This window comes from Macadamia integrifolia, chromosome 11, assembly GCF_013358625.1.
Source record: "Macadamia integrifolia cultivar HAES 741 chromosome 11, SCU_Mint_v3, whole genome shotgun sequence".
NCBI lineage: Eukaryota > Viridiplantae > Streptophyta > Magnoliopsida > Proteales > Proteaceae > Macadamia > Macadamia integrifolia.
This window is the reverse complement of record NC_056567.1, coordinates 3,224,887-3,248,150: the sequence shown is the minus strand read 5'-3', so window position 1 is coordinate 3,248,150 and position 23,264 is coordinate 3,224,887. Positions and strand designations below refer to the sequence as shown.

Below are 23,264 nucleotides of genomic sequence, written 5' to 3'. Positions count from 1 at the left end.
AACTTCCATTTTAGTTGTTTATTTATTTATTTATTTATTTTTTGTGAAAGCTCAAAAAACTTCCATTAGCCTCCTTAGGAGGTAAATAGCTTCTATTGTGGATCTCCCTAGCATAAAACCGAATTGATTCTCCAATACCTTGGTTTCCTCTCTTAGGTGGGCTTCAATAACATTTTCTCATTGTTTCATAATATGGATCATAAGTTTTATGCTTCTATAGTTATTGCAGTTTTGGACATCCTTTTTGTTCTTATAAATCAGATCCCCTTTGATGGTATGATCTTAAATCAAATTACACAGTGATGCTTGCCATAATGTAAAATGCTTTATGAACTTTTGGTATTTTGGCCATTTCAGCTTCATATTTTAACACATCTCCTTTAACACTATTTGTAATTGGGTATCCAAGGATTAAAGTATCAGTATCGGTCACCGTATCGGTCAACCAAAATTAAAATACATATCGAAGGGTATCGTATCGTATCGAAGATACGCTAAGATACGCTAAAGATACCTACATAAATGGATAGAAAACACTTTTGCATAAAAATTTTGTTAAAAAAAAAACCATTGATAACATGTATTATGCATAAATAATAAATTGAGAATATCGCACTAAGAATTCAAGGTTTATAGTTGTTCCATAAATATAAAATCCTTGGTCCCAACATTGATTTTCACTTTAGTTTGAGAGAAATATGGCTGAGCAACTCTAGAACAAAAACCCCTCAAAAAATCATGTTTTTCTAAAAAATTACTCATCTTGGCCATTATATGACTGTAGTACACTATGTACCGACACTCACCGATACGTATCGATACTCACCGATACATACCGATATTCACCAATACGTGTAGATCGATACGTACGGATCGATACATGCCAATAAATACCGAAACATACATTTCACCTCGATTTTATATTTTTCATAGTATCAGTGCGTATCGTATCGTATCAGTGTATCGATGCATATCGATATGTATTGTAAGATATATATATATATCAATACGAAATGGTTTTAAAAATTCAATGTATCATATCGATGTGTATCGTATCTGTCAGCTAAATTTAAGATACATATCGGAGGGTATTGTATCGGCATCAGAGATACTTTAAACCATGGGTATCTCATATTTTTTAAAAGTCAAATACCTTAAACATGGTTTTCTTAAACGTTGGGTGCATAAAATGAAATTACCAAGTTGTTCAGAAACTCGTATTTTATTTCTCTACTGTTAAGATAGGGTATAATCCCAAACAAATCCATTAACTAATAAAAATGAAAAAAATCAACATTAACTAATAAGTAATGTAAGGGAAAACTGACCATCAACATGGTAAGCATTCAAGAGCAAAGTTGTGGTGATCTTTCTCATCTAGAATCAGTAACAAAGTAAAACCAAAGAACCTGCTCTTTGTAAGAATTCGTGCAATTATTCAATCCTTGGAAATTAACCAAATATAATGAAGACAAAGTGTCTCTCTCTCTTTTGCATTGTACATAAAAGAACATGTAACACTTGTACAACAGATTATACAATAGATTTGTTTATCAATGAACAAAAGAATTACATGATTGACTGAAATGCATGTACAACTGGGAAGGCATGAGGAAAATCAACCCAAGTGTACCTATACAATTAAAATCACAAACTCAGATCTTTCTCTCTCCAGAATTAGGTATATTCCCTAACAAAACATCTGAATTATGAATCACAGTTTTGAAGGCAAGAAAAGCCTCAGGCAGCTTCACACCTAAATCAACTTCACATCAGTTAGAGAGGTGAGTGAAAATTGGGAAGATTGCACTGGCTTAGACTGGCTATTTACAGTAGAATAGGCAAAAGAACCCATGCCCAAACTTAGCTCAGGTGTGTACGGTCCTTGCCCTCGCCCTTGTGACAGACTTTACATAATGCTCTTCATACTGTGAGGCTGAAGTATCCCAACTGAAATCTGTTTTCATGTTCTTCTGAACAAGCTGCTGCCAACTCTTATCGTTTTTCATATAGTAGACAAATGCACGCTCCAAAGCACCATTTACTCCCTTTAAGAGTTCAAAACAAGTACATATCAGAATTGTGGGTTGACAGAAAATTCTTTTGGCCTTGATTAGGGAATGAAGTGAAATGAAGTATTTGATTTTGGTTTTGAATAGCATTTGGAAGTATCCAAAATAAACTCATCTCAAGTCACCACCTGAATGTTGATAAAAATAGCAATTTGATTGTCAGTTTAATATCTGAAGGAACTCATTTCTATGTTTTACTAACATCCAGGTGGAAACTCCTTTTTAGGTGATGATACCTTGCAAAACTAAAATCAAATCATGTCATTCCATAATAAACAGATGAGAAACTTGGGTACTGGAAAAGAAAATAATATAGGTCATAGTAACTACCTGCTCATCAGGTGTCAAAAATGTAAAACCATTGCGGATCTGTGGTGGAACCGCATCGTCATCAAGGTCGAAAACACTACAGAAAGATTTATTTTATGGGAAAGTCAATAGTAAGATATCTCCATAACAGAACATTCTAACTTACCTAAAACATGAGATCAGAGTCAAGCAGCGAATAACACACCTGTCATTTAAACCCCCTGTTTTTCGTACAATGGGTACAGACCCATATCTCATTGCTATCATCTGTAAAGAATTAATTATGGAGCAAATGAGAAAAAAAAAATTTTTTTTGCAGCAAAAAGCAATTTGTGTCTTGAAATGCATGCATGCACAAAAAGGTGATGGACCATGTTAAGAAGTAAAGTACACTGTATCACGGGGTATTCTATAATTATAGTTAATGGTCACTGACTAATGTGTAATTAGTCATTAGTTGGGGGGTAACTTGTACCTATTGAATTTTCAAATCCTATAAATACTTAGTACCTGTGATCGACTAGGGTATTCCAAACCTATCGATCTGTTTTCATTTTCCCCCCGACTTTCTTCTTTTCTTCTGTTTTTTCTCCTGCAGATCCTCCTCTTGGATCTGTGTTTCTAGTCACTGTTAGGTATTGTCTCTGCTTCAGTAAAATGGAATCAAAGCCAGGTTGATCAGTAATCATTATCCATTAATCAAGGAGATATTCCTGTGTGCTGATATCAAGGAGGTGATCCAAATCCTTTTCTTCTGATGAAGGTTCTAAACAGAAAATTAAGTTCTGTGCAGCGCAGATGGTGCCACTTTTGGTGTTTCTGTGAGCTGAAAACTACAATCAAGGGATTCATGTTCTGGTATTAGATCTGGATTGATGCTACGATCTCTCTGGAGTTATATCAGGCATTACTCCCCCGTGATATGTTCTGGTTATGATTTGAGTTTAAAGTGTGCTGTTATTACTTCCAGCTATAGCAAGAGTTTTGAAGTCAAGAGTACGTGTGGCTGTGATTCCCAATTAGTATTTCATCTGATATAGATATAACAGAATTCTGCAGAATTTTTGTAACCTGAAAATGCTGTAGAGATCTGTTTTTCACCCTCCAATTTGGCATTTAGCTCTCATGGTTGAGAAGGGCAGATGTGTCACAGATCTTTATCAGAATTCTTGCTGCTATAGGCCAAAGTAAGCATTCTCTGGAAAGGGCCAGAGGTAAGTTTCTCCCTTTCTCACTCAGCCTTCCATTCATCAATACCTTATCCTTTCCACCTTTCCATTTTTTTGGTGGTTTTTTTTTTTTGTGGGGGGGGGGGGATGTTATAGCATATCATTCTCACCTACAAAGCTTGAGATTCCTCTATGATCTTCTTTAAAATGTTCATGAAATTTTTTTCTCAAAGGCCATTAATAAATTTTACCTCAGTTGCAAGGCCCAAACGTTTCAGGTGCCATTCTGACAATTCATTGGAGGTGAGACCATTTTCGTGATAGTGACCGACAGTACTTTACATTTTGTAATCTAGTTCAACAGACACTGGTTTGCCAATTATATTATAAAATTGTTATAATTAACATAAAATATAGTTTTGAAAGTCAACTAACCAATGTAGATTAGTTGAATTTGGTGAAGAAGGATATCTCACTTTTTCTCCAGAAAAGAGAAGCGATTAGTTTTTGTTTGAGGCTTTGGTCAAATCCCTTCTTTCAACAAATTCTGCCAAAATTATCAGAATCTGTAGAAATTCGGTCGAACCAAATAGTAAAACTATTCTTCAGTCATTTCCAACAAAATAATAAGACAAACCAGATTTGGTTCACAGGTTTCAACTGAGATCTTGTAAGGAAATCAATTATGTGGTTTCAATTTTATGGAGGTTTTTGTTGGGAGATATCCTGCAGTTGTGGGGTGCGGGATAGGCTTTAGCCACGTTTTTCTAGTGTTGGCTTTATGTTGGTCTTTGCTTGTACTTTGTTTCCTTTTCTCTGACATTTACTAATTAATTTTGATGCAGATAAGTCACTTCAAGGGTTTATTTTTTCGGAAATAAGCATTGAGTTGGGTTATGTGGATGTTAGGCCTTTGATCCAATAGGTTTTCTTTGTAATAGGCCACTTTAATGGGCCTCAAATATGGGTAGAAAATAGGATAATGGGATTTAATTCATTAGTTTAGTTAGAGTCCTGTTTTGAGTCTATTTTCTTTGTTATTTCAGTTTCCTAATTAGTTTAGGTTTCCCAATTAGCTAAGGATTAACCCTTTCTTTTTTAGTGTTTGAGTATGTTTTAAGTCTTTTATATAAGTTTGCAAGGGGCTATAGCATTGTACATGAATTTGATTGAATGAAATGTTCTCTTTCTATTTGCAAAGATTTTCCTGAGATAGGTTCCGTTCATCAATTGGGATAGTTAAGGGTGAGAGACTCAGGCTAAGATAGCTATTCCCCTACCCCACTTTATTCGGAAGCCAAAGGTCACATTCTTCTTTTTCTATTCCTTGTTTTAAGTAGTAGTTTGCTTTTGTTATCATCTTTCATTCTCTTGTTCCTGCCGCTGTCAAGTAAGTATTATTCTTAATTTTATTCAAACTAGAATCCTAGTTTCTAGAAGGTTGGATGTCAAATTTTTTTTTTTTCGATTACGCAATTCGGTCATCCGATCGTTAACCAAACCTTCTATTTCATTAAAATATGATTTGATTCAAATCAGAGACAATTCTGGAGAACACTGTTTAGGCCTTCCATCTTCCATAAACGATATTGTTTGCATGTTCTGATTAAGCTAGTGATATTGGATTACACCATATCTGAAATCAGTAACTTAATTTTATATTATGAACCCTAAATTTTGTGGTTAAATTACTGTTTTATCCTTCCCCTAGAGTTGTCAGAATTCCTACCTAATCTGGAATTTTATTGAATGTACTAAAGATCCTACCTGTGATTGGATCACCTGTAATTCGATCTTACACTAAAATTCCTCTCTCTATTGTGGCCAATCAAAAATTAAATAATAAAATAAACACAATTGGAAAAATTTACCACAAAACCAAGACCAAGCGGAGCATGGTTTCTTCTTGGCAATGCTAAAAGCAACCACAAATATTAACTTTAATGGAGCTCCAGGAAAGTATTCCAATGCAGAAGGGCTACTCAATAGCAAGCTCCTTTACCCTCATTCATTTTGGTGGTTGCAAAACTATTACGGTCAATGCTAGGGAGGAAATATGACATTACTACGGAGACCTAAGGTGAACAATAATGCTCCTAAGATCCCATAAACAAAGCTATTTCTCCCCAAAATGACAAAAAGTCATGAAACTTAGGTGGTGGTATCAAGATTTTCAAAGCTATGTAAGAACTAAGAGTTTATCTAATGAAAAGAGTAAGAATTTGGGGAGGTAAAGGTTGATGAGGAAGTGATTTACTAAGGGACCAGAATGGTGGATGTTTGACAAGCCAGCTTACTTTTAATTCTATGGAATTCTTACTAGGGCACATTTAGGACCCAATGGTATGGAATCCAACAATTGAAAGGATAGGTAAAACAGACTTCAGGGGGATATATCTCAATCAATGTTGGAATCATAGTTGTCACGGTGCCAAGGCGAACCAAGGCAGTGGACGGCTATTTAAATACTTAAGTGACAAATAGCCGATCTACACACCTAAGTCACCCAAGTGTTATTTTTTTATTTTTCCTCTTTTCTAACATTATTTAGTATGCTACAAATACCTTGTATCATTAAAAATCAACATTAAGTTACATCAAGTCATCAAAAATCAACATTAAGCCCTATCAAGTCATCAAAAATCAACACCAAGTCACATTAAGTCATCGAAAATCAACATTTAGAGAAATGTTTTTGTTCTGTAATAACTTTGACTAGTCAAATGATTTTAAATGAGACTGTTTGTATTAAGTATAGCACAAACCAACTTTACAACAAGTCTAAGACTACTTAAATCTGAGTTCTAATGTCAAAGTTCTGTTCCGGTCAAACTCATTTTAAAGTGCACGAATGCTATTAAAATCGCCTGAATGAAAATAATTTAATTGACATTAGAATAAAAGATTATTTGACCAAACTTTTGAATTTTAGCAATGTTTTATTATGATAAGATTTATTAAATTTTCAGAATTGAGAAAAATCCCAACATTTAAAAGTTAAAAATCACCTCTACATCCAAAAATCCAATTTATGATTGTAGAATTTGATTTTTAAACTATTTTTATTGGATTCAAATAGGGGGTATTTGCTTATTTATAACGAATATCCTAAGTAAATGAATAAATGATGTTTGACACAAATAAGTATTGTGCCTTGCAGTAAGGCGCAATGCAATAAGCCGATAGTCACCCAAACCCCAAATAGGCCGCCTAGCTGCCTAGGTGACATTGCTCGCAGGCTTGATATCGCCACTCGTTACCACTAAACAACAAAGCCAGCAGCAGAAGGAGGGACTTGAACCCTCAACCAAAGCCTTGACAAGGCTATGCTCTACTATTAAGCTATTTAAGCCAACTCCAGTATTGGCGAAGCATTACTGAACATTGAAAACTATGGTTGGGATTATTCCCATTTGAAGTAAACTTGAAAACATTATATATATATATATATATATATTATGACACTAATTTAATTCCAACTCCAATGCCATTGATTTAAAGAATAATGATGTTTATTTCAACAAAATATTTGGAAAGAGAAGTTCATCATATATATATATATATATATATTTTTTTTTTTTTGGGGGGGTTGGGGATGGGGGAGGATTAACGTCAGAGTTCTTCTCTGGGAAGTGATTTATTCGAAGGAGAGAAAAAAAAAATGTATCAATATTTCAATACAACTTAACTATTTCTCAAATAAAGGAAAAAGGAAGAATAGCCACATTACGATGGATAACGACTTAGTCACTATTAAGGGCAGAGAGATACCGCAAAGTGAGTTTTTAGATATTTGGGATCTATCATAAATAAGGAAGGCGAAATAAAGGATGATGTGTGACATAGAATTAAAGCAGGATGGACAAAGTAGAGAAGTGCATCTAGAGTTTTGTGTGACCGACGTGTACCTATAAGGAAAATTCTATATACGCCCGACTATGATGTATGGGGCACAATGTTGGGCATTTAAGAAGTGGCATATTGATAAGTTGTGTGTAGCGGAGATGAGAATGTTAAGATGTCCTTAACATAGTTTTTAAGGTGCTGGTAAGGCGACTCTGCTAAGGCGTCGCCTTACCAGCACCTTGGTGCTGATGCGGTCAAGAGATGGTAAGGCAGTGCTCTGCCTTACGTGAAGTGGCTATGGCTGTCGTCTTATAGCATAAGGCGCTATAAGGCGTCTTAAGTGTCGCCTTACGACTACTTACAACAAAAGCGGTCACCTTATGGGTTTTTTTTTTCTAAAAAATACATTTTAAAATTGTTTAATGAAAATTACAAATATAGATTTTATATTGGTAGGTGTATGGTTTTGTTAACACTTGAAATGTATGGGATCAGTTTTACTCCACCAAAAATAACCAAAACAAACAAAACAAAAACACGATTCACAAACAGGGTTCGGATTTTGTCAAGGGTTTTGAGAAAGGGCTTTGAGAAGGAATCAAGGAACAAGGAAGAACCACTGGTCCAAGCGACCATTTTGCTCCAGCAACGGTGAGCTTACTCTGGAGAACAGTAGTACCCTCTCTACAGGTATGTTTTTGTGTTTTTTTTTTTTTTCACTATTATTTCTTTTTCATGTAGAGCTATGGTGAGTGGTTTTTTTTTTCTCGCTTCTTTCTTCTTCTTCTGTTCCAGAGCTACAGTAAGTTTTTTTTTTTTTCTTCTTCTTGCTTCTTTCTTCTTCTTCTATTCTAGAGCTACGGTGAGTTCTTTTTTTCTTCTCGCTTCTCGCTTCTTTCTTCTCGTTTTATTCTTCTTCTTCTTCTGTTCTGCAACCACGGTGAGTCGGTGAGTGTTTTCTTTTTCTTTTTTTTTCCTTCTCGTTTTTCTCTTCTTCTTCTTCTGTTCTGCTGTTCTACAACTACGGTTAGTTTTTTTTTCTTTCTTTCTTCTTCTTCTTCTTCTGTTCTGCAACTACGGTGACTGTGAGTGTTTTTTTTCTTTTCTTCTCGCTTCTTTCTTCTTCCTCTTCTGTTCTGCACTTCTGCAACTTCTGATACGATACTTTTTTTTTCTTCTTCATTTTCTTCTGTTCTTCACTGAGTGGATGAGCTCTGCTATCTCTTTTTTTTTTCCCCCCCTTCTTCAGATCTTCTTTCTTCTCCCTTATTTCTCTTTCTCATTCTGTTCTTCATTCTTCCTCTGTTCTGCAACTTCTGCAATCTGCATACCTTTTTTCTTTTTTTCTTCTTTCTTCTTCATTTTCTTCAGTTATTCCTGTGGTTCTATTTTTAATTAATTAATTCAATATTTCAATATGCTTATAGCCTCTTATATGCAGCTATATATTAGTTTATTAGTTATTACTGCCTAGTTTATTCTGTTAGATTGCCATTAAGTAGGTCATCAGTTGGACAGTTGCTGCATTTTGTTCTTAATATGCCCTATTTTGATTTCAATTTTTAATTCTGTTTGCTAGTTCTCAGCTCTAGTTTAGTCAGTGTTTTCAAAAGCCTAAAGCAAATCAATCATCTATTGTCTTTCTTCAACATTATTCTATTTTGTCTAATGTGCAAATGTGTAATAGGATTCAACTAGGATTTGAGCCAAATATATTGATTTTATAAAAAAATTACACAGGAACGCTTTAGTCAATAAGGTGATGCTTTATGCCCGCCTTATCGCTAAGGTGCTCCGAAAGACCCTCAAACACCTCTGTCACCTTACCGCCTTAAAAACTATGGTCCTTAAGGTAAGGAATCAAAGATTAAAGCAAACTTGGGAGCGGCCCCAATCCATGATTAACTTTGAGAAAGTCATTTGAGATGGTATGATCGTGTTCAACGGAGGCCATGGGATGCACAAGTAAGGAGGAGTGATCTTATCCAACTATAAGGATGTAAAAAAACTAGCAGCAAGCCAAAAATGACCACAGGAGAAGTGGTGAACAAAGACATGCACAGAGTAGGTCTTATTCCAACTATGGCATCGAATAAAACGGATTGGAGGGCCAAGATCCGGGTAGTAGACTCCATTTAGCTGTGTTCTACTTCGTTACTATTTTTGTGATCTATTTCCTTTCACTTTAACTTTTCCATTTCCTTGTCTTTGCTTGGATCCATGTACCCGACCCCATTAAGTTGTGATAAGCCTTTGTTGTTGTTGTCGTTGTTGGAAATTGTATAATAGGCCTAAGAAGATGGATATACTGGAGTTGTGATCCTTGGCTAAAATGAACAAGGCTCTACTTAGAAAATGGCTGCGAGATTTCAGTTTGGAAACCACAGCTCCATGGAAGAAATCATTGTAGAAAACTACCGTGTATCTGATATATGGGCTAACCAAGTGTCGACAGAGTCAGACTTCTATTGTTAGCCTGCTGTTAGGCCTCTTTTACTGTTAACAACTGTCTATCCCACTATTTATCAGTCCTAGTGATCCTAGTGTTGGGTTAGGTTGCTAGCTTGTTGTTAGTGACCTTAGTCCCACATAACTGACAGTTGTGGGCAGACAAGGTTCCGAAAGTTTAGGACTTTTTGGAACCGCAAGCTTGTAAATAGAACTCCAAATAAGCCCCCTGGTTTGTGGTTTCTAGAAGAACCAGAACTGAACGATCAACAATTATTCAAACTGAAACTTGAACAACAACAACAACAACAAACCAAGCCTTATCCCAATTTACTGAGGTCGGCTACATGGATCCAAACATATTAATAATGGGACATGATAGATGAACGAAGAAAAATGCAATATGAAAAGTGAGAGGTGAAAGATGAGAATAGCAAAGTAAAAGGAAATAGAACACAACCCAGCAAGACAGGAGAATCTCTAAATAGGGTCAGCCACATGGATCCGTGCTCTCCAATAGGCTCTATCCGAGATCATACTTGGTACGAGGCCTAAACAGCGCATGTCATTCCTCACAACTTCTCCTATAGTCATTTTAGGTTTGCCCCTATCTCTTGTAGCCCCTTCAATCTGAACCCTATCACTCCTCCTTCCTGGGGTGTCGCTAGGCCTCCGTTGAACATGACCATACCACCTCAAATGGCTTTCTTGGAGCTTGTCATTGATCGGGGCAACTCCCAAATCCGCTTAGTATGCTCATTCCTTACTTTATTCTTCCTAGTTTCGCCGCACATCCATCTTAGCATCCTCATCTATGTCACACACATCTTCTCTGTATGACACATAAGTTCCCAACATACCGCTCCTTACATTATGGTCGGACACACAACAGTCCTATAGAATTTTCCCTTAAACTTTAAAGGGATACGTCGGTCGCACAACACTCCAGACGCACATCTCCAATTCATCCATCCCACTTTAATTCTTTAAGAGACATCATCCTCTATGTCTCCTTTATTTATGATTGACCCAAGATATCTAAAATAGTCCTTTTGTGGAATCTCCCTCTCTTCAATCTTCACCGTTTCATTATCCATCATAGTGTCTAAAGTTATACTTCAAATATTCCGTCTTCGATCTACTAATTTTAAAACCTCTTGTTTCTAAGGTTTATCTCCATAGCTCCAGCTTAGTGTTAATCACTACTATAGTCTCATCCACTAAAACGATGTCACCGGCAAAGAGCATACACCAGGGCACCTCATCTAGAATGTTCTTGGTTAACTCATCCATGATAAGAGCAAACAAGTAAGGGCTTAAGGCCGATCCTTGATGTAACCCAATCGTAATTGGGAATTCCTTGCCTTAGCCTCCCACAGATCTCACACCAGTCACCATGCCCTCGTACATGTCCTTAATTATATTTGCATATGTACTCGACACCCCTCTCTTAGCTAAGACATGTCGGATTAAATCTCTAGCGACTCTGTCATATGCTTTTTCAAGGTCAACAAAGACCATGTGGCGATCCTTCTTTCGAACCGGAACTTGAACCAAGCCAGATAAAAACCAAACCCAAATAAACCAATCCAGCCACAGGAACAATCTTACCACATCGTCATTTTGATGTCATGGGGTATACAGTATAGTAATACATATGAGATATGAGATTTACAACTATTTATTGTAGAACTTGGTTAAATGGAGGAGTAAAAAGTCAACTATGGCAAGATTAGGTGTTGAGGCTCACACAACTTGTGAGTTGATGTGGTTGAAATCTCTTATGCAAGAACTGTGATTCCCTGTTAATAAGCCTATGGAGATGTTTTGTGACAATCAGGCAACAATTTATATTGCTAGGAATCTATTTTTTTCACGACAAAAAAAAAAAATTGAAGTTGAATGTCATTTTGTGAGAGATGTTGCGATGCAATAAATTATGTCTACTCTATTTGTCAGTTCTACAAACCAACTTGGTGATATGTTTACTAGAAAAACTTATTCTAGAACTCTTTTTTCCAATACTGTTCCAAGCTGGGTGCGGATGATATTTATGATTTAGCTTGAGGGGAAGTGTTGAGAAGTACAGTACATTAGACTATAGGGTATTTGTAATTATAGTCAGTGATTAAAGTATCGGTATCGATTGCCATATTAGTCGGCCAAAATTAAGAAACGTATCGGAGGGTATCGTATCGTATCAAAGATACGCTAAAGATATGCACATAAATGGATAGGAAACACTTTTGTATAAAAAATTTGTTAAAAAAAGCTATTGATAACATATATTATGCATAAACACTAAATTGAGGGTATCACACTAAGAATTCAAGGTTTTGTAGTTGTCCCATAAATGTAAAATCCTTGTTCCCAACCTTAATTTCCACTTTAGTTAGAGAGAAATATGGTTGGCAACAACTTTGGAACAAAAATCCCTGAAAACGTGTTTTTTCTGAAAAATGACCCAACCTGGCCATTATATGACCCTAGTGCACTGTATCGGTATGTATCGTACCGTATTGATACATACTGATACGCACCGATACATACCTTTCACTCGATTTTATTTTTTTATAGAGTATCGGTATGTATCGGTGTGTATCATATCATATTGGTGGGGTATCGGCATGTATTGTAGGATACGTATCAATACGAAAGGGTTTTAAAAATTCCATGTATCGTATCGGTGTGTATCGTATCGGTAAGGGCCGATACGGATACATATCGTCCGATATGGTACGATACACACCGGTACTTAAAACCCTGATTATAGTGAATAGTCAAACACTTATTGTAATTAGTCAGTAGTCAAGAGGTTACTTTGTAATTATGAAATTTTTAAATCTAGCAAATACTTAGTCCTTGTGATGTACTAGGGTATTCCAAGCGCCTATCAATCTGGTTCTGTGTTGTCCCTCATTTTCTTCTTTTTCTTTCTTTCTTCTTCTTCTTTTTTTCTCCTGCAGATTCGCTTCTCTTGGAGAGTTGAACTTATGACCTCTTAATCTGAGGTGTTGGTCCTTGCCAACTGAGCTACACCCTAAGGGTTTGTTGTATCTTTTTTCTATTTACTGTTAGGTATTGTCTCTGATTCAGTAACAGACCACTCATCCCAGAACTTCCATACATTTTCACAACCAGAAGGTATTTCCTCGCAAGAGGCACTATGGGTAGTTCTACAGAAACATATGACTTATCATCACTGTACAGTTCAAGTAAGACTGCGATGATCATACCTGTGTGAGCCCACATGGCTCAAAGATTGATGGGATTATGAAGATGTCCGATGCTGCATAAATGGCATGCGATAAAGCCTCATCATATTTCAGAATCAAACGAGCATGAGGATGATTCTGAAAATGGTTCGCAATACTCTCAAATTCCCTCTACAAAAGAAGATTACCAACATCAGGCAAAATGGATAGCCAAGACATAGACATCAACATAGAAGATAGATAACATCTGATCAACATGAAACTGAAAATAACACGAGATAAATATGTAAAAAATGACTACTCTTCACCAGATTTGGATAATTTGATGGATCCAACAAAAATAAAGATGCTAGTGCCACACTGCCACTGGCTGGAATGATTAAAAAGATAACTGGAAAGCTAGGTGTTTTGTCTTCCTGCGAACTTAAATAAGGTTCATTTAAATAAGTCAGACTAGAGACAGAATTGACAAGATGGTCTCCACAACTTGACCCCGTCATCACAATATTGTCTCAACAACTCTAAAACCCAGTCATTTGGAAGGATGCCCATTGAATATAGAAAGTAGTTGAAGTTCTCATCCACTGATTCAACCCTAAGAAAGATTGATCTGACTTCTACATGTAGCATATAAACAGCTAATGCTACCCATTTCTGTGAATTTGTAACCAATTTGAGTCATGAACCTGCTCGATTACTTGACCTCGCAGTTTACAAGTGGAAGCTGAGTTGGCATCCCAAAGGATTACATGTCTATTACATATCCCTATTCATGCGGAAAATTTCAGCTCCCGTTACTCTTCAGCCAATGACAGAGGAAAAGCTTCATTAGGAGGCACTAAAAGATATATTACAAATGTACAACATCCAACAAAGAGCAGTTAGCGTAGCTTTACCCAAGATTTTTGCATCCCCTCTGCCCTCAAGAAGCATCCTCAGTCTGTTCACCACCTTTTCATACAGTGATCAAGTCTAACAGGTATATAAGATCCACCTCTTTGTAGGGTATTACCAAGATATTGTGACAAACGTAGACTCAGGAAAATAGCCAATCCTCTCCAAGAACTACTATGTCCGCAAAGACCCCAAGAAACATCCAACTGATGTTCAATTGATTTACTGCCAAGTGAGGAGCCCGATATAGAGAGTCAAAGATTGCCTCCACTACATCTCAGATGTCCATCTATGGTGCTCTGAGATATAGCCATACAGTTGTATGGTCACTTTCACCAGTTTACACATTATGCTCCAACACCCTCAAAAAGAACATGCTATCAGACTAGAATCACTAAGGCCTAAAAAATTGCACATCCCTGTAGATAGAACACCCAGTAGGATCCAATGCTGCATGAACCAGTGTAAAAACTACAGACATGAGACAGCCATGAATATGAAAGTTCACTATTCCTTTTTGAGGCATAAAGCTCGTCACCTACTAACATAAAAATACTAACAAAGCGATTCTCCCCAAATCCTCACTGACAAAATCTCATAAAGTAAAACTTTTTTTGGTAGATCCTAATACAAATGCGAGAAAGGTGAACAAGAAGTTTGCAAGAGGAAAGGAAATACCGCCTATATAAGAAAATACAAAGAAACCAGATGCAGGGACACGCCATTATATCGACCCCAAGAAAACCAAGAACCAATTAAGAAAGGAGGAAAGACACAACATTGATATATAGAACATCCTTCAAATTTAAAATCATGGAGGGCCCCACTACTGACTGCGAGACACTGCAAACCAAAAAATAAAATTGATGAAAAGAAGGTCCCAACCACCAACAAAGAACACGTTCTGACCGTCACTCTTGATGCAGTAGGAACAATGTAAGAAAAAAAAAAACAATTAATGACAACTCAAGTAGGCTGTAGATCTAGGTCTTTCCATATTACTTTGCACCATTAGTTGGGCTGATGTCTGTCTCCCTAAAGTGGAGTGAGGTCTAGGTTTGAGGTGTATGGAAAGTAGTGACCAAGAAGAAACGTATTTGGGTTGATTGGACCTATTATTGGCTTCTTTGCTCAAATTGTATATGGACTGCCCCAGTTCCTTATGATGCTTCATGGGTCCCGAGTCAAATGTTTTCCCTCAGGTCTATTCCCTAGAGGCCATTCACAATCACATTGATGATGGTTTGTCTACATCCCTTTGGCTTGACCATTGCACCCTATGGGAATCCTCCTCCATAAGGTCAATGCTAGACTTCGATGGTCGCTGACATCCTTAGCTGTGGAACTTGGACCCTCCGGTCTCCTCTTCTTCTTTGCTTGCTTGTGTGTGAACGCCTTGCCCTCCATTGTCAGAAGGCCCCTTGGTAGAGGTGACTCTATCACTCTGTCTCCAGCCTCCTCGGGTCTTTTTAGTTCCAAGGCTACTTGGGATCACATTCGGACAAGAGGCACCCTTGCTCCTCAGCGCAAGCTAGTTTGGTTCAAACATCATATTTCCAATCATGGTTTCATAGCTTGGAGGGACTTTTCCAGCTATCTTCCAATGCAACATTCTCTTTCACTGCCATATAGCTGTCTCCCCTTTATGTTGTATCTGCTTGAATGTTTTACAGGATGTGGATCATTCATTTTTCGATTGCCCTTTCGCCTCCTATGTTAGGAAAGGGGTCCCTGCTAAATGCTGGCTGAGACGCCATAAGATCCTCCTGTTCAAAACGGAATAGATTTGGGTGGACATGTCCTTTGTCAGCTCCACTATTTCTGATATTGTGGGGAAGCTTGCCTTCAATGCTACTATTAATCAGATTTCGATGGAAAGAAAACTACAGAAATGGACCTTCAAATCTCGGCCCCTTCGTCAAATTTGGGATTCCATCTCCTTTAACATCGAAGGAAAGTTCTCTGTGATCTCTTCCTCTTGTATTGACTTCCCAAGGAACAAGCATATTGTTGTTTCCTGGAACCTCTCTCCCTCTCTTCTTCGTGCCTCCCCCCCTCCTCTCTCTTAAGGCTGGGCTCTTGTGTATTTCTTTGTTTTTCTCTACTCTCCCCCCTTCTCTGGGGTTGTATTGCTTTCCCTTCTCTTTAGTAATGAATTATTTATTCATCCAAAAAAAATCCAGGGCTTCCTATACCAAACAGGAAAACATCTATGGTTGCTTCATTTCAAAACTCGACTTTGCAACCTTTTCACATACCCTTAGGCAATATAGATATTTTGAAGTAATAATCCTCCTATTCCAAAAATCTATCAAACGGTTTAATGCTATATTATGTGAATATTTTTTAAATTTTTTGTTAATTTCTTTTGGAGCCCTAATTTTTTGTGATGGAAAAAAGCTCATGTGCGATATTATGTGAATATTTTTTAAACTTTTAGTTAATTACTTTAGGAGCCCTCATTTTTTGTGATGGAAAAAAGCTCATGCTACCAGCTTGAAGAATTGTGTTCAAGTCTGAGGGCAGCCACGTTATGCAAAAATTGCTGAAGGCTATGACCAACTTCAATCTGGCCCCTCCTAGGGCTCTGTAAAAGTGGGTCTTGCACAAGGTAATGGCCCCTTTTTTAATCAATTCACATGTAAATCAACATGGCAACTAAAATATGTAGTAATAATTATTGCATCATTATGCCAACTGGTTGATCATCTTAATTGCATTTACCAACTATTGATGTAATCTCAACACCTTTATATATTGCAACTTCAATGAAGTCAGATTGCTGTCAATACTATAAACAGTTTCTAAGGTGATATTCATTTTGATCTGCAAGATGACATCAGTTGACCATGCAAACAGACAATTGAAGATAATTGATTGAAGATTCACCAGCAATAATGTCACATTATATTTGTCAAGGTGACACTCTTAATCGAAGCACACATTCATTCATAGTGGTCAAGGCGATGCCTAGGTGCCCGGGCATTTATCCAGAAGCTAAGCTCAGCCTCTCGACTTACCATACTCATGAAAGGAAATTGCCTTGGTGCTTGAGGCATCGCCTAGGTGTTTCCTTGGGCCACCTATTTTCCTAAGCGAGGGCACCTTTTGTATATACAAGATTTTTATTTTATTATTGTATAAAATTATGCTATTTCTATCCTATTTGTTTGTCGACATGGTAAAATGCAGGTGAGAAGCATAGCATCAATTTTAAAAATCGAGATTAAAAAAAAAAAAAAAGATTGAAGACCGATTGAGTTCATCAAGTTCATTCTTCACTGTTCACATTCAGTCAGAGCTATGCCTCTGAAACTCTACCAGCTAACATAACAATGGCCTCTTTTTTCTCGTTCTGCTTCTCCTCCTGTTCTTCCTCGTCCTCTTCTCTTCTGCTTCACCTTCTAAATTTATTATAGAGTTTATGTGCATACTGCTTCTGGAATTTTTTCGTGGTTGCTACATTTTTTTTCCCTTTATTTGCTGCTACTGTTATTCTAAATGTAGTGGTTACATTTTTTAAATCTTAGTAGTTTCCTACGAATCTGTCAGCTTATTGAGTCTCTTCAGTTTATTCTCGTGGAAAACTGCTATCTTGACTATATAGCTTACTTGTTCATGTGTGATGTGTCAAGTTATGTAGCTATCTTTTTTTTCATATATATATATATATATATATATATTTATATAACCTTCACTTTTGATTTTGATTCTTTGGCCACAATTTGTTAATGGCATGCTATTTAATAGTTTGAGTCTTTGAGAAGGGGACTATTAACATGTTCTTTAATTCCATCCCTGTTGCTGAGCACGGAAATAGGTTAGTGCAAATAGTATTGTTATATTGTTCCTTCCACAAGGAAAATTAGTGCTAATAGTGCTCTGTTGAGCACAGAAACATATTAGTGCTAATACTACTCTGTTTTTCAAATGTGATAATTATCTTTTGTTCCTTTAATCTGTATTTCTGTATTGTTCCTTTCACACAGAAAATTAGTGCTAATAATAGCCTATAGGATACTAGCATATATTCATTGGTTATGCCGTTATGCTGTTTCTGTAAAGTTGTCGCTTATTTGCTTTAATGGGCTGTCAACTAGGGTGCTTAGGCGATTTGACAACTATGCATTCATTCGTAACAAGACAATCATGAGAACTAAAGTTGGGAAACAAAGAATATTACTTGAATATGTAACACAGGGCTTGAACCCAAGAGGACAAACTGCCCTCCAAGCTCCAGTGTCCTATATATTGCATGCCTAATAAGATGAACACCTTTCTGTGGTACCAGTCTCGTTATACAACCAACCTGTTCCAAAAACAGAGAGATCAACAGGTGAGAATAAGGACATACCGAATAACATAAAAGGGATCAAATGCCATTTACGATCAAGCATGTGAATACTAGGACATCAGAAATTCAGAATTAAATGTGTAATAATTCACGTCCAATTTTGGCAAGTTCGTTACAATGGTATGAGAGCAACCTGTCAACCCCGGTGCTGGGGCTGAGCACAGCAGGGATGTTGTGCCCCATAGTGGAGCGGAGGTAATAGCCAAAAAACAACCTGGTGAGGCAAAAATCCCAAGAAATGAGGCGGTGAGGTGAGCCAAGAACCTTTAATCCCACATCGGCTAGGGAGGAAGATATTCACACAACAAACTTCAATTTTAGTATATTAAAAGGGCGCGCTTGGTCCAACGGTAAGGTACGTTGTGACCTGGTGGTCAAACGGTCGAAACAGCCTCTCGACATTCTCGGGGTAAGGCTGTGCGGTTCTCACCCACCCCCCCGACCTCGCACATGTGGGAGCCTGGTGCACCGGGTACACCATTTATCATCATCATAATATTATGTGCTGCATCCATTTTTTTTCTACTATTAGAAATATCACCCAATTAAGAGGGGATTGATGCAGAGTCTTTAAACTCTAGAAGAAGGAAATCATAAAAATTAAATTGGAGAGATAGGGTCTTAGAGATATCAGTTCAGAGGGACGCAGGTTATAAGAAACTATACCTCCAGTTAGGGATCAAGAAAAAGGGTAAAATCTGATAGAGGACAAAGAGGAACTACGGAGGGATACAGGATACATGGCTGGAAGACAGTAGGTTTTATTCGCATTCTTGAAGAATTTTTGGAGTTGCTCAGTGATGGCTGCAGGTGAGCATGGGTTTCTTGTCTGTTTAAACATGGTAGGATGTGTGAGAAAGACAGTTACTAAGATATGAATTTAGGGAAATAAGAAAATAGGAAATTTGTTCTTTGATGTGGGAATAAACACTAATTGTAGCAGGGATCCACCTACAGATCTCTAAGAATTCATCTACATACCATGAATCCATATGGCACAAGAGTTTTGCAGATGTTCCAATCAAAAAAGCAAGTCAATGCAACACCATCAACTTTTTCACTAATTCAAACTCCTCATGACTCCCAAAGTCTTACTCTCTTCTAGGTGTTTTCTAGATTTAAGTAGGAATTGATGGACCTTCCATAGGACCAATTTTATTGACGGGCTTAACTACTTTAGCAGCTCGGCATTCGAGCAATAGAATTTCTCAATTCTGACACAGTCAAATTTGAAACTTCAAACACCTTAAAGTTCATGTAATAGTGTCTACTATATCAGGAATATCAATGAACCCAACAAAATTTATTGTTAAGATATGTACCACGATAGGGGGAGTGTCCCTATCATGACCGAGTTTTACTGCCTTGCTTTAGTTTATTTCTTCCCCTTGTTAGGATAGATCTCTACTTGCTAATTAGATAAACTTCTTATTTTATCTTTCTTGTGGCACAAGGACTTAGTTTTCTGATTTGATTGTACTATTTCTGATTTGATTGTACTACTTTAGGTGTTAATAAATATTGGCGGTAGGGCGGACTGCAAGGGGATCGAGCCTGCTACACTCTTGGCAGTTTCCCTCTCTTCTTCTTCTTCTTCTTCTTCTTCTCTCTCTCTCTCTCTCTCTCTCTCTCTCCCTCCTATTACAGTTACTGGTTCCAGATCCTGGTTTTGTAACATTTATGACTCCCAACAAAAACTTAAATAATCAAATATCAATACTAGTCTGTTGTGCCACAACAAAATGGCTAAAACATAAATAAAGAGCCAAATCCTGAACTTAAATTGCAGAGTGAAAAACTATCCAAAGGAACACACTTATGGAAGATCTCCAATAACTCTCAAACAAAGACTTTTACCAGACCAATGACTTCAGATATGTGTGATATGTTGCACTAGTTTACGACACCAAATAAAAATAAAATATGAAATAGATGTAAAAGTATCAGCTCTCTTTCACTTTGCATTTTCCAAAAACAAAAGAAATTTATAGCTTGTAATAGAAAATAACAACAACAAACTCAGCCTTATCCCTCCCGACTAAATGCAGTCGGTTACATGGATCTGAGCAAAGACAAAATGTCAAAAATAATAGTAAAAAGAAAAGAACACAACAACAGCAGCTCAGTAATATCCTACCTAAATGGTGTCAGTTCCCTGGATCCTTTCCCTCCAAACAGCTCTATCCCAGGTCATACTTGAGTTGAGACCTAAACTATGCCTGTCTTTCCTAACTACTTTTGCTATGTTCATTTTAGGCCTGCCCCTAGCTCTTTTAGTCCCTTCAATCTGAATCAGATCACTCCTCCATCTGGTGCATCGCAAGGCCCTCCTTTAAACAAGGCCATAATGCCACCTCAACCGAATTTCTTGAAACTTATCATGTATCGGGACAACTCCCAAATCAGCTCTAACATGATCATTTGTCCTTCCTAGTTTTGCTGCACATCAATCTAAAAATCCTAATCTCCACTACACTTAGTTTATCTGTATGACGCTTCTTAACTGCAACACTCTGCCCCATACATTATAGCCAACCGTACAACTGTCCTATGGAACTTTCATTTAAGCTTTTAAAGGAATATGTCCATCAAATAACACTCCAGACGCGCCTCTCTATTTCATCCATCCCACTTCAATTATTATAGTGAAACATTATCATCTATATAACCTTCTTTATTTATGGTTGACCCCAGATATCTAAAATAATCATTTTGCGGTATCTCTCTCTCCTCAATTTTCACCATTTCGTTATCCACCTTAGTGTGACTAAAGTTACCTACCGCTACTCCATCTCAGTTCTACTTATCTAAAAACCTCTTGATTCCAAGGTTGGTCTCCATAAGTCCAACTCAATATTAATCTCTGCTGGTCTTATCTACCAGAACAATATCATCAGCAAAAAGCATACACCACAAAACCTCATCTTGATGTTCCAGGTTAATCATCCATGATAAGTGCAAACAAGTAAGGGCTTAAAATTGATCCTTGATGTAACTCATAGTTTTCAAGGCGGTAAGGCGACGGAGGCGTTTGAAGGTCTTTCGGAGCGCCTTAGCGATAAGGCGAGCATAAAGCGTCGCCTTATAGACTAAAGCGTTCCTGTGTAATTTTTTTATAGAACCAATCTATTTGGCTCAAATCCTACTTGAATCCTATTACTCATATGTTAAATAAATATTAAAAGTTCATATTCATACCAATGTAAGATATTTATCAAGAAAACAAATCAATAAAGTGAATAAACTAAATTCATCTTCATCAATCATCAATCATCAATCATCAATCATCAATCATATTAACATATAATATAAATACATAATTATGAAACAAAATTATAAATATAAAGAAAAGAAATAAAAAATACAAGTAATTTATTATACTTACCTCTATGATGCCAAAATAAGTGCCTAAGCCCTAAGGTCATCCACTATATTTCTACTCTTGTCAAAGAAGAATGAAGCTCACCGCTGCCAAAGCAAAATGGTCGCCTGGATCAGTGGTTCTTCCTTGTTCCTTGATTCCTTCTCAAAGCCCTTTCTTAAAACCCTTGACAAAATCCAAACCCTGTTTGTGAACCGGGTTTTTATTTTGTTTGTTTTGGTTATTTTTGGTGGAGTAAAGCTGATCCCATACATCTCAAGTGTCAACAAAACTATACACCTACCAATAAAAAATCTATATTTGGAATCTTCATCAAGTAATTTTAAAATGTGTTAAAAAAAAATAAAAAATAAAAAAAAAACCATAAGTCGCCACTTCACATAAGGCGGAGCATTGCCTTACCATCTCTAGACCGCATCAACGCCAAGGCACTGCTAAGGTGTCGCCTTACCAGCGCCTTAAAAACTATGATGTAACCAGTTGAGATTGGAAATTCACAATATTAACCTCCCACAGTTCCAACACTAGTCACCCTCATACACATCTTTAATTATTTCCATACTTATTCAACACCTTTCTCTTCTCTAGTACATGCCATATTAACTCTTTAAGTACTCTATCATAGGATTTTTCTAAGTCGACAAAGACCATAGGGAGAACCTTCTTGCAAATACTTTCCATGAGCCTCTTAAGTAAATAGCTTATGTCGTGGATCTACCTGGCATAAAATTAAATTAGTTCTTCGAGATAGTAGTTTCTCTTCTCAAGGGAGGCTTCAATAATCTTCTCCCATAATTTAATCGTATTGCAACTCTGAATATCATTTTTATATTTGTAGATCAGAACTACAATGCTTCTCTTCCATTCATCTGGAACTATCCTTGTGCTCATAATCTTGATTAACAATTTTGCTAGCCAAGATACACCACAAAACCCTAAGTTCTTCCACACTTCTATTGGGACCTCACCTCATCTAGTCCTAGTGTCTAACTGCTTTCCTCTTTCTTAAAAGCTCTTTTAACTTTTGACACCTTAACCTTCATATATGTCTACAGTATGTGGTGTCTTGATGAGTAATGTAGTCATTCGATTCATTCTTACCTGAAATGTATCTATTTAGTATGTTGTGAAAATACACTCCCACTATTCATAATGTCCTCATCCCTTACTAGCACTCTACCATCATTGTGTTTAATACGTCTAATATAATTAAAATCTCTACTCTTCCTTTCCCTCATTTTAGCTAACTTATAAAAAGCTTTTTCTCCTTTTGTTCCCAGATGATTATAGAGATCTCCATAGTTCTTTGCCCTGGCTTTCCCCACAATCATCTTAGCTTCATTTCTGGCAAACTTATACCTTTTTGTCTTCTACTTCTTTAATCATTTACTAAGTCTTAAAGATAGCTTTCTTAGTTTAATGGCTACTTGAACCTCATCATCCCACACCAAGTCTCCCTAGCTGGATGACACTTTACTTCTTATTCCCCTATAGGACATCTTTAGCGACCTTTTTAATACAAGTCGATATCTCGTTCCTATTAGTGAGGAAGAAATCTATTTGGCTACAATGATG

General features: G+C 36.9%; 1 protein-coding gene across 2 annotated transcripts in view; it reads right to left on the bottom strand.

The window, feature by feature from the left end:
- Nucleotides 1–1,463: 1,463 nt before the first annotated feature.
- The window catches only part of LOC122094424 (probable starch synthase 4, chloroplastic/amyloplastic), a 56,214-nt gene continuing 34,413 nt past the window's right edge, over nt 1,464–23,264 (bottom strand). For both annotated transcript variants that reach the window (XM_042665225.1, XM_042665226.1), the window contains exons 12-16: nt 18,137–18,262; nt 13,081–13,230; nt 2,587–2,648; nt 2,403–2,478; nt 1,464–2,048 (exon numbers count right to left, since the gene is read on the bottom strand). In XM_042665225.1, the coding sequence (XP_042521159.1) occupies nt 1,869–2,048; nt 2,403–2,478; nt 2,587–2,648; nt 13,081–13,230; nt 18,137–18,262 (594 nt within the window). In that variant the 3' untranslated portion in view covers nt 1,464–1,868. The remainder of the gene's footprint in view (nt 2,049–2,402; nt 2,479–2,586; nt 2,649–13,080; nt 13,231–18,136; nt 18,263–23,264) is intronic.